We start from the raw sequence: 12360 nt of genomic DNA on the forward strand, positions 1-12360 counted from the left end.
TCTACTAGTGTTAAACCCGTGCAAAAAATGCACGGGACGTAGTAACAATCGCTAAAATTAGATACGGAAGCATATAAATGAGCATGATTAAATTTGCAATCTCGTGACAATTTAAAAAATCCACAATTGATTATTCGATGTATATGTTATTACGATTGTTACTACGCTAATCACTACCATATGATACAAATTATCCAACAAATGTATAAGTAATATGAACTTTACAAATACTCAAAAAAGTCTTGGTAAACTACGTTGGTTGTAATATTCGACGTACGCTTGTTACTGTTGCAGATTAATAGTTTAAGGCCTTGTTTGTTTGTAACCCTCGAGATCGCGACATAAAGTTGTCCATGACTGAAGACCGGTCTTGGAAGATAAATGCTCACTTGAGATAAGGACTGGCCCTGGCTTTTGTTTATTATCATGGCAAAACAAACAGCAATGGAAAATTGTCTTCTACTGAACCGGACTGGAAATTTACTGGAATCTGAAGGAGTGAGTGTAGTGCGGGCAATGTGCACTCTATCGTCTTTATGACTACCAGTCAAAACTGTACAGCTAATTACGAATAATAATTAAAAAATTAAATAAGAGAAAAATAGTTGTATTTATGTAAATCATATATGTACGGGTACAATTTCAGATAATTTGTTGGCCCATTGTTTTTTTTTTAAGTACAAACAAAGCCCAATAAACAACAATATTGGTAAGAAGAACCCCCAATAATACCCTAAACTGTGTAAATAACGACCAGCCCATCTACACGATCCCATAAAACCCTAATTAAAATCCCCTTATATATATATACTCAGTTCAACCCCTCATTATACCTTACCCTATTTTTCGGCCGTCACTCTCTATAATCACCCCCTTACCCTATTTTTCACCTCATATCTCACACTTCTCTCTGATTTCTCATAAATCTCCTCAAATGGAGCCCATCTCTGATTCCTCATCAACGATTAAAAACATGTGATCATCGTTTCTTTGCCGTCGTCTACTGCCTTTCTCAGTTGCTTTTCCGTCGTCTCTGCCCTTTATTCGGTATGTCAATTTCATTTTAGTTTAACTATTCCTTTTTTCATGTTGATTTTGTTGTAATTATCATGTTTGTTGATAGTTTTTTCAAATTTTCGATTGAATTTTGTTAAAGGTTTCATAGATCTGTTCATATTTCGTTTTAATTTCAATATTATGATTGAATATTGTGTAAGGGTTTGTTTATGATGTTTATATTTGCGACAAATTTGTTGATCTTAATTTTTGTGACATGTTTGATAATGATTTTTGATTTTTTTCGTCTCAAGGAAGTTAATTTATCCGATTTGTTCAAATTTGTGTATACATTGAATTTCTGTGATTTTTTTCGTCACAAGGATGTTAAGTCATCAATGATTTTTTATTATCATTTTCGAATTAACAAATAAAATTTTGTGTATGTTCAGTTTATGTGATTTATTTGTTATTTCATGTTCATTGTATAATTTTTGTGTTAATGTTCTTGTCTTCACCTCAATTTGATACACTAATTTCTGGGTTTGAAACCCATATATTCAACCCCAAATATTGAAATTTAACCTCAAATGTTGAAATCACCAACCCGAGTCTGAACCCGAGTCTGAGCCCGAGTCAACCGAGTCTAAGCCCGAGTCAACCGAGTTTATGCCCGAGTCAACCAAGTCAGCAATAGTGTTTATTTTAATGAGCTGGACATGTATCGTAGATGTTACCTTTTGTGACTACCCTTTCCACGCATTGTAAAACAATAACTGGTTTCTCTGATTTGTAGCGAAGATTTGTTGCTATATGTTCACCGTCTTTAGTGTATGGTCCCCACATCCAAAATGATAATTGAGTATCGCTGCAATTTGATTAGGATTGTTTTGATAAGTAATGTGACATTTTTTTGAAATCAACTTTGAAATTATGTTGAGAATCGAAAATAATATTGGTCTTATGTTTGGTTTGCCAACTCTAGTGCCATTCTTTTGGAGTCTTTATGTACAAAGACAACTTTGTAGTCATCTACTCCTATGACATCTATAATAATATAAAATTTATTTAGTAAATTGTACATAAAATATTAAATGCACTGTGGTAAGCATCAATATGAGATTAAACAACAGTTATAAAATTAAGGTGTTAATGATGATACCTATTAGTTGTCTTACTTCTAGTTTGTTACTAATGATATCTTCAAAACCGACAAACTTAAAACCATGTTTTGGGATTGAGCCACACTCTATTTCATCAATGGTTGTCCGCGTACCAAGTCTGATCCGACACTTGTGTGTTGTTGCAAGGTTGAATCCGTGGTTACGAATTGTTTGGAATCTAGCAATTTTGTATGTCTTCCCTTCTTGAATTCTTCCATCATATTTCTTAATAATTGATTTTGTGATTAATCCTTGAATAACATTTTTCTCTTTATCAACCAATAAGAACTCAACTTTATGAAAATACCCTTTTCCTTGATTGTTCCAATCGTCTTTTTTCCATTTCCTTATCATCCTTGCTTTTATGTATACATTGAAGTCTCCTTCTTGAATTTCAGTAATCGTTTTTTGGGTCGGTTGTTCCATTGTTGAATGTATTTTGTTAATGTGTTGTTTGTTTGGAAATAAGTGGCTGGAAAGGTTTGATGATTTTGTGTTATATGGAGGGAGTTAAATATGGGTTTTGGGTAGTGTGGGAGAGTTAATTGATAATGGCAGATTGTGGATTGTGGATGTAGTAGTGGTAATGTGGTATGTGGGAAGTTATTTGATAATCTGTAATTTTAATTTAATTAATTAATTTACTTAAATTTAATTAATAATTAATGTTAATAATTAATATCATTATTGTGTATGTATTTTCAATGAACTACAGTATTAATATTAATATTCCGATTCTTATTGTGTTACAGTTGTGGACATTCTGAGATTTTATAAAGGTTCAATATCGATGATGAATGGGGGTGAATGAACTCGGTTTTTTTAGCCTTGAGGTAGGTATGATTACTATTGGCAGCTAACTAAAATGCCACCCCACAAAAAGTGGTATTGCGGCATTTAGTTATTGTTACTGAGTTTTCATTAAATCTCGATGATGAGTGGTATGATACCGATCTGAGAGATCTTTTATATTTTTTCATTTTTGTTTAAATTATTTGGTTTTTTTTAATTATTTTTTACATTATTGTATTTTTTTTTCTCGTTTTGATGTCAAGCAAAACAAAATGGAAGCAAAGGCCGTCCAACATTTGATGGATATAACGGATTGTAAATTGTATTCATCTGTCTCTAATTTACTTTATGATTTTTAGATTTTATTTATGTAATTTGTAATATTTTATATCGTAATAATGTAATTTTATTTAATTTTTCGATTTTAGATTTTAAATATCGTTTTTGTATTAGCAGCCAGACGTTATTTAGACTGATTAACACCAAATATATGAATTTCTCTATTTCTGAGAGGGATTAATTCATGAAATTTTGGTAGGGGTCGACATAACTTGTAATTTCTAATCTTTTGTCAAGCTATCATAGAAATTTATTGTAATTTTGTTTTGTAAATAGATTTTGTATGTAGATTCTTTTTAGTCGGTAGAATATTTTTTACACGGAATAAATAACAACTATTGTTCAAGACGGAAATTAAACACGAAAATATCAGCAAATGTGGAGAGAGAGTAATTAATTCCCCAAAATTTTGTTGAGGCCGGCCACTGCTGAATTTAAGCAACCAATAGAAATCCAAGAAAGAACTCAGCTTTTATACTAGGTAGATAGCAAGACTAACTTTTTACTTAATTGCATTACCTATCACCCGCTGTTATATATACTAGTCATCATTCACGGTGACGTAACATCAGAACTTCACTAGCATCATTGTCTTACACAATGATTCGATCTATCCTCATCCAAACGGAAATACTTTTTAAGAATCCAAATCAAAATACTTTCTAAGAATGTTGGGAAAAATAGGGAAAAGAGTATTCAGAATTGGACGATATTGTATGTAAATCAAATATGGTGCTTGTATAAATGTAGAGTCGCAAGGAACCGCCCTCCTTAGAAAGTATTTCGCCCCTTACAAGCCCTGGGTAACAGTGAAATCAATCATAGGATCACTACACCGCCTTTGAATCTTGGGCGAGAAACAAAGAAAACTTTACTGTTTTTATATAGTTTTGATGAATTGGAAATTTTAATTTTCCTTGTAATTTTCTATCACAAATTTCCTCTTATTTATAAGTGTTGTAACGGAGGCGTCCCATTACCCAACCAGTTAATTAATAAGGTGATAAGAACAACAAATAACGAATGTAAATAAAGTTGACAGTTGACACAAAGATTTACATGGTTCACCAGTAAAATAACTGGCTACGTCCACCCAGCGAGGAGATCAAATTTCACTATAGTGGAGAAAATAGTACCACAGCAGACCGATACACACGTGCTCAATATGAGCCAAAAGTATACCTATTCTACCAACAAATATATTAGTTTGAAAGGAACAAAAAAGACTACCCCAATAAGACGAATGATAAATAATCTTGAGGCCTACCAAGATCTGAACAAACTCCTCCGATCTTCAAAGACAGACGAACATCAATAATAGAGTCTGGAACAATGTGAGTTTTCTTCTTCAGAAGGATTCTCACAAATCGACCCTCTTTATTGTGCTTTCAAATCTCTCTTTTAGTTAACCTAGAATAAAACTTGGTTCTATATATATTTATTCCACAAAAATAAAATATCTAGACTAATAAAGAAACGTCATTGCTCTTTCATGGACAAGTTTTACTCTTTCATAGACATTTTTTTTATTATTTTTCCATATATTGCCCTTTTTCTAAGAAAGAGAAAAATCTCTCCTTGTTCTTCTCTATTCCTCACGAATAACCAATCCAAATTCAATTACCCTCCTCGTTGATTTAGTTCTCAAATTGATTAATTAGTCATTCAAATTTGTCTAATCATGAATCAAATGAACAATCTAACCCATAAAACACTACCCATAAATCACAGATCCACACAAATTAAATTGATGATTACATTTCTACGGAGCGTCATGGTGGGTGAGGGTGTCTGGTTCGTCGTGGTCAGCGGGGTCAAAGGTTGATCTGGGTGGCTTTAGAGGTGGGTATAGAGCGGCTGGTTAGGAGGTCAGTGGGGTCTGGTCGAATGAAGTCGCGTCCCGAGGTCTGGTTGTGTGGGTGGTGGCAGGGGTGATACAGTGCGTGGCGAGTCTCAAGGGGCGGGTCTGGCGGCTTTGTCTAGTCGGTCTGGCCGACGGTGAGCAGGGAAGGCGGTGGTGGTTATTGGATGGTGGCAGTTGATAGTTGGAGGGTGGGTTGACTATGTGAACAAAATTGTAAAAGAAGGTTTAAAAATACCAGGGGTATAAATGTCATTTGTGTTCATAATTGAGTAAATCATGTCCATGAATGAGCACCACCCTAAAGAAATAACACATAAACGCTTTCCTAATACAAAGCAAAGACGAGACTAGCACTTACGTAATACTGTAGTTTTACCAAAGAGTAAAAGTCTTTAAGAGCATCCACATTGAAGAGGATTGTCCATCCTCTTAGATGAAAGAGGGTGTTAAGAGGATGTCCTCTTCAATGTGGCAACATCCTCTTTGCATCCTCTTTAAAGAGGAAGAGGAAGACATCCTCTATAAATAGAGGATGTCCTTGTCTTGGCCCTTGTGCCTAGAGGTGAGCAAAACCGGTTAACCGAACCGGATTTGAAAATCGGTTCGGTTACCGGTTTTCAAAAACAAGTTTTTTCCCAAACCGAAACCGCCCCGGTTTTAAACCGCTTCTTAGGTTTTTTAGCAATTTAAAACCGGATCCGGAAACCGGTTACCCGGATCCGAATTTATAAACCGGTTTTAACTTTTTTTTACCCCAAATTGACGTTTTTCAACCCACCTCTCCATCCTAACTCTTAAATTCCTACGTAAACCTTCGTGCATCCCCATTAATTCAACCAAATCACACATCTTTGTTTATTTTAAGTCGTTTTCTTATTATTTTTTTTCGGAAAAAAAGTAAACCGGTTTAAAACCGGTGCCCGGTTTTGCTTTTTTAGGACCCGAAACCGAACCGGATTTCCCCCAAAAAAACCGGTCAAGACGCATCAATCAGGAAAAAAACCGAATTATCGGGTTTCTTAATTCGGTTATCGGTTCGGTTTCGGTTTAAAAATTCGGTTCGGTTTATTTTGCTCAGCCATACTTGTGCCAAATAAGAGAGAAAATGGGTGGTGGGGACTACTTAAAAGAGAGGAAATAAGATCCTCTTTGATGTGGAAAAGAAGAGAGGAAGAGGATGAAAAAAGTAGGAAATTGGGTAGTGAAAAGAGAAAGTAGTATGACCAATAAAAAAATTAGAAAAAATTGAAGAGAGGAAGATGACCTCCTCTTCAATGTGCATGCTCTAACCAATGTAGTTAAAACCAAAGCCCACTATTTCCAAAAAGCCAAGTCAAAGCCATGTAATCAGACGCACTAAACATTGACCAAGAAGACTGATGTCAAAGGTGAGCGCAACTACGGAAACTTCACACCAACAATCAGGAAATAAGCACCCTTTGACAAGGTCGTCAAGAGCGACGAACGGAATTCCATGAATAGATATATTTTGTTTTGGGCCTCTGCTGTATTACTGCATCGGTGTCCACTGTTCATAATAGTACGATATTGTCCACTTTGGGCCAAGCCCTCACGGATTTACTCTTGGACTCCTTCCCAAAAGGCCTCGTACTATTATATTTTGTAGACACTTATAAAGATGATCTTCCATCTTTATTCTATCGATGTGGGACATGAGTTTGCACCCAGGTCAACTGACCTATGACCTACGACCCAGGTCGATCGACCCATCACCCAAGTCGATTGATGTATGCCTTATTCGACTTATTTTGGTTGTCTTGTCTCGCTTTTGTACTGTGTTTCCTTTTCCTTTCTTCCACACTTCCGGTTCATATTATAACATTATAAGCTTCCGTATTATTCTACTACGATATCCAATTATACTTAATCACCAACATAATAAACATATATCCCATTCAAAACACAATAATAACGAAAAATCATAATTCACACATACTACCATACATATCCCACTCGAAAAATAAAAACAAAATCATAAGAGCTAACAAACAAGCTAAGATGAATAAATTAAGGCGAGTAGCCAGCATTAATTCAGCTCATAGCGGAAATAAAGGATTGCATTTTTTTAATTTGACCTCTTCCAGCTTTTCCACATACTTGGCCGAATCAAGAATTTGCCCTCATGTTGTTTATATTTTCCTCTAATGTGTTCCTGGCTTCCAGCATTTCTGCATAATTCATGTCTTGAGCCCTGTATTCCTCAGCCTCAGCTATCAATTTATCCATTTCGGCCCTGGTAAGCCTACTTCGATTCGTGATGGTAATTTCACTTCTGTTACCGTTGGTCGTGTCCTCAGCTGAGACGTTTAAAATGCCATTGATATCGATCTCAAAGCAAACATTAATTAAGCTTGGAGTTCCATTGGATGGAGAAATACCAGACAGCTCAAAGACCCCTAAGAAATTGTTATCCTGAGTTTTATGTCTCTCACCCTCATACACAGGAATTTCCAAATCAAATGGCCGGGGATTGCTGCTTGCTCCAGGCAGATGCTTCTCATTAGGTAACGCTCCATACAGACGCTCTTGTCTTGTTGGAATGGTTGTATTTCTCGGAATTACAACGGACATGTTGCCAAAATTCACCTCCACCCCAAGGGATAATGGAGTAACATCAACAAGAACCATACTATTGTTATCAGATACACCAGACAATATCCCAGCATGGACTGCAGCTCCATATGCAACAGCCTCATCAGGATTGATGGTTTTGGAGAGCTCCCTTCCATCAAAGAATTCCTGCAACAATTGTTGGACTTTCGGTATTCTGGTTGATCCACCAACAAGGACAATATTATCGACATCCTTCTTTCCAATGCCAGCATCTCTCAAACATTGCTCAACAAGGATGATACACTTCTCAAACAAGTCCGCATTCAAGTTATCAAAACGGGCACGAGATATAGGCGAGCTAAAATCAATGCCATCGACAAGGCATTCTAACTCAATACTTGTATGTGTGTTAGCTGAGAGGACCCTTTTGGCTCTCTCACAAGCTGCCCTTAATCTCCCCAAGGCCTTGGGATTTTGACTTATATCTTTGTTGTGTAGCGTCTTCAACTCTTCCATACAGTGAATTACCAGCCTACTGTCAAAATCACTTCCACCAAGGTGCGCGTCACCACCCACCGCCTGTACTTCAAATGTATCATTCTCGATAGAAACCAAGGACACGTCAAAAGTGCCACCACCAAGATCAAAGACCAGAACATTCTTTTTGGAAGCAAAGCCGACTGATTTCTTCTGGCCAAGACCATAGGCAATGGCAGCTGCCGTGGGTTCATTTATGATGCGCAACACATTAAGTCCAGCGATTGTACCAGCATCTTTTGTCGCTTGACGCTGAGAATCATTGAAGTACGCAGGAACAGTAACAACAGCATTCTTCACTGGTGTACCTAGATAGGCCTCTGCAACGTCTTTCATTTTCATGAGCACCATCGCAGATATCTCCTCAGCGGAAAATTGTTTCTCTTCACCCTTGTAGTTTACCACTACCATTGGCTTCTTGTCCTGGCCAAAATCAGGACCAGCAATGACATTAAATGGCCAAAGTTTCATGTCACTCTGTACAACTTCATCGTGAAATCTCCTGCCCATCAACCGCTTTGTATCTGGTGCCAATTACCATGTAAAAAGAGCACAAAATTAAATATTTGTTTGGATAAAGGTGGAAAGGAGGGACGCAAATAGAATAGAGAAAACAGATTGGAGCATTTTTCACAAACCGGGGATCCATTTTCTCGATTTTTTTTAACAACCCCTAAACGAAAATAATTAGCGGTTTATGACTCATTTCAAACTATTTTCTCCCAACACATTCACACTTTTTTTTTTTTTTGCAGATATCAGTTTTTAGGGTAATTTGCTACTCCAAGTAGCGAGAATTTATCCTTTTGGATATAGGCCTCAGAAACCAGTAGGTACTGGAACTCTGGCAGGGTTAAATCACTACTTCCTCTGTCCCGGTCATTTATTGTCCTTTTCCATTTTGAGGTGTCTCAGTCATTTGTTGTCCTTTCTATTTTAAGAATGAATTTGATGAGTAATTTGATCATTTACACTCAATTTATTCCACTTGCCATTAAATTGGCCCCCTCCTCCTTTCCTTGGTCATTGTGCCAAAACCAAAGGACAACAAATGATCGGGACGGAGGGAGTACATTGCTCTGTTGGATGGAAGTCTACAACTCCCACAACAAGTAGCCACTGGTTGTTGGGGCCTTTAGGGGTGATAACAAAATGCCTTAAATCTAGGGATGACAATGGGTCGGGTTGGATCGGGTTTTGCAAGATCCAAACCCGATTCACTTACTTATTGGATCACAGATCCATATCCATACCCGATCCATATCCAAAATTTTAAAATCCATACCCGGTCCATTATATTTTTTTCAAACCCATACCCGCTCCAAATCCATACCCGATCCACTACATAATCCAAAACCCAATCCGAAACTTGATTTGACTACATAAAAATTTAATCGTATATAAGAAAATTTAAATTTCAAGGTTAATAAAGCCTAAATTTTCAAAAATATCCAATTGGATCGGGTTCGGGTATGAATGGATCGGGTTTGGATTTGGTTCGGGTTTTTCAATAGTGGATATGGATATGGGTTTTTAAACAGTGGATCGGGGATGGGTTTTTAAAAGGTGGGTTTGGATCGAATATTTTCCTTCGGTTCGATTCGGGTTCGGTTCGGTTTATGCCATAATTGCCATCCCTACTTAAATCGCTACTTGGGGGTAAATACATTACTTGAAAGAGCGGTTTTACCTAATAGTTGCAAAAAAAAAAAAAAAAAAAAAAAAAAAAAATACAAAGTGATGAGATGATCTATTGGAACAAAATAGTTTGTCGGGAAACCGAAATAATTTGTAAGAACAAAAAATCCATTTCCTCTCCTAGAGGTGACAATCGGGTGGTTGCCGTCGGGTTTGGGTCGGATCAGCTCGGGACGGATCATGTTGGGTTCGTAATTCGTATCATACCAGGTCATGACTACGTCCAGGTCGTGTTCGGGTTGCTTACGGGTTTGGTTAGTCTGGTCAGTTCTTAGTTCGGTTCGGGTCATTGTCGAGTTGGTTGCTCATTTAGATAGATTTGTCGAGCCGGGTCGGGTTTGGGTCGCGTCGTTATCAGGGCAGGTCATTGTCGGGTCAGAAAATTATGATAATTTTTCAAGTTTGGGTTAGGTTTGGCTCATCAATTTATTATCCGGTCGAACTTTTCCGATTATTTACGATTATTTTACGAATTTCAGTTAAGTTATGGTCATTATTTAGTGAAATTATAAGGTAGATTAGTTTTAAATTAAATATTCTATAAAAGTCGTTTGTTTTAGTCGTTATCGCCTTGAGTTTTTGTTTATGACGGCCCTATATTTCGAGTTAAATGTCGTGTTATCTTTCGGCACGGGTTAACGTTCGGGTTAGCTTTCGGTCAATTTCTGGTTATCTTTAAGGCCGGGTCAGTTTTCAGGTTAGGTTGGGCTGGGTCGGGTCAGGTTGGGTCCAAGCTATATAATCGGGTTAATTACGGGGTTTCTCGAGTCGGGTCGGATTCGGTTTAGTATCGGCTTTAATCCTGTTAGCCAGGTCATAATCGGGTTGGGCCAGTTTCAAATTGTAATATTTTCGGGTCTTATACCTAAAACTCCATTTAACTAAACCAAGCAAATGAAATTGCTCCGTTTACTTTCCACTCCTTTCCCTCCAAATTATTTTTTTAAATAAACCCAGCCTCAAATAACTGAAAAAAAAAAATCATGTGATTACTATTTACTCCATGTCGATCAATAAACAAGCAAACTCCCATTTCCCAGCACAACTAACGTTATAAATAATTATCTAGGATTCTACTAGAGATGCGCATTCTTGTAACTTGCATTCTTTTGGTAAAAATAAGGATATAAAGAAAAAGAAAATAAAAGGTGGTTGAGTAGCACAAACCATAGATGGTGTTGGCAGGATTCATGCGGGCTTGGTTATCAGCAGCTTCACCGATAAGCCTTTCAGTGTTGGTGAAAGCGACACGGGAAGGCGTTATTCGGTTGCCTTGATCATTGGCGATAATCTCAACGCGGTCATGAACCCATATTCCCACGCAAGAGAAAGACGTCCCTAGATCAATTCCTATAACTGGCCAATCTTCATTTCTCTGACCCATTTTTATTCTTATTATTAAACCCTTAAAAAACTACACAATAGGTGAGTAAACATTGCACCAGAAGCAGCTATATACTGAAGCCAGAAGGAGTCCGTACAATATGGTGGAATTGAAGGGGAATGTAATCTTTAGAACGTGCAACCTTGGTAGGGAGATACAGAGGAATTAGTGTAGTGTAGATCGTGTGGGGAGTTTATGTCTCTACTTGGCTACTTGCATTGCCAAATCAACTCATCTACTTTTCCTGAATGACAAAGTCTATATCCTTAATTAAGATACAGTTGATATCCCTCTTAAGACATAATGTCCATTTGACTATAGAACATTTTCACAAATAATGTACACTTGATATCCCTCAAAACCATAATGTATACGAGTAGTTGATTAGTCCAATTGTTGGCCCCTAATTTAATTAAGGTACTAAATTTCTTATTTTAAGGATGTGTGGGCCTGAAGACTAAGGAATAAAGTTATTGGGCATAAATTGTGTTGATCCAAGTTGAAGATAAAGGGAGTCCAAGAAGTCCAAAAGGAGGAACATTGGGTTAAGGGGCATGATAAGCGCCCAGATGAAGCATCAAGAAGACTCAGTGGTTTATCAACTGCCTTCCCACTAAGTAATAGTTTCCAAAAGAGCCGGGCGACGCCTATATATAAGGAGGCATTTCGTTCAAACAAACAACTCAAACAACAACTATTACAGAACCCTGCACCAGAAGTGTTAGAGCACACCGTTCCAAAGCAGATGCCAGGCGGTTCTGCAGGTCCATGAACTTCAGGATAATCATAATGTCAGCAACAAGGTCACATGTATGTAATATAAGGCAACTGTAGTGTTTTTGGAACACTAAGCTAGGTGTTCCGTTCAAAAGCAATACACATTTGTTTTTGTTTATATCGATCGTAATGGCCACTGCACTAAGCTAGGTCTTCCGTTCAAAAGCAATGCACGGAAATTTTAAGGCGATGATCTAGTTTTTATTTCAGACGTTAGGTCACTTGTTAGGTTTGAT

At 37.1% G+C, this 12360-nt stretch overlaps 1 protein-coding gene across 1 annotated transcript; it reads right to left on the bottom strand.

Moving 5' to 3' along the window:
* Positions 1–7070: 7070 nt before the first annotated feature.
* Positions 7071–11509, bottom strand: LOC141590950 (heat shock cognate 70 kDa protein-like). Its single transcript, XM_074411456.1, has 2 exons — positions 11131–11509; positions 7071–8789 (listed from the first exon to the last, which is right to left on the bottom strand). The coding sequence occupies exons 1-2, from the start codon at positions 11345–11347 to the stop codon at positions 7282–7284; spliced, it is 1725 nt and encodes a 574-aa protein (XP_074267557.1). The 5' UTR covers positions 11348–11509; the 3' UTR covers positions 7071–7281.
* Between the last annotated feature and the right edge of the window lie 851 nt (positions 11510–12360).

Source organism: Silene latifolia, chromosome 7 (genome assembly GCF_048544455.1).
Source record: "Silene latifolia isolate original U9 population chromosome 7, ASM4854445v1, whole genome shotgun sequence".
NCBI classification, from domain to species: Eukaryota; Viridiplantae; Streptophyta; class Magnoliopsida; order Caryophyllales; family Caryophyllaceae; genus Silene; species Silene latifolia.

Excerpts from the sequence above, each read along its gene's own strand:
- LOC141590950 (XM_074411456.1), bottom strand. The coding sequence starts at position 11,347 with ATGGGTCAGAGAAATGAAGATTGGCCAGTTATAGGAATTGATCTAGGG. Across the intron at positions 8,790-11,130 it reads TCCTGCCAACACCATCTATG|ATACAAAGCGGTTGATGGGC; the intron begins GTTTGTGCTACT and ends AATTGGCACCAG.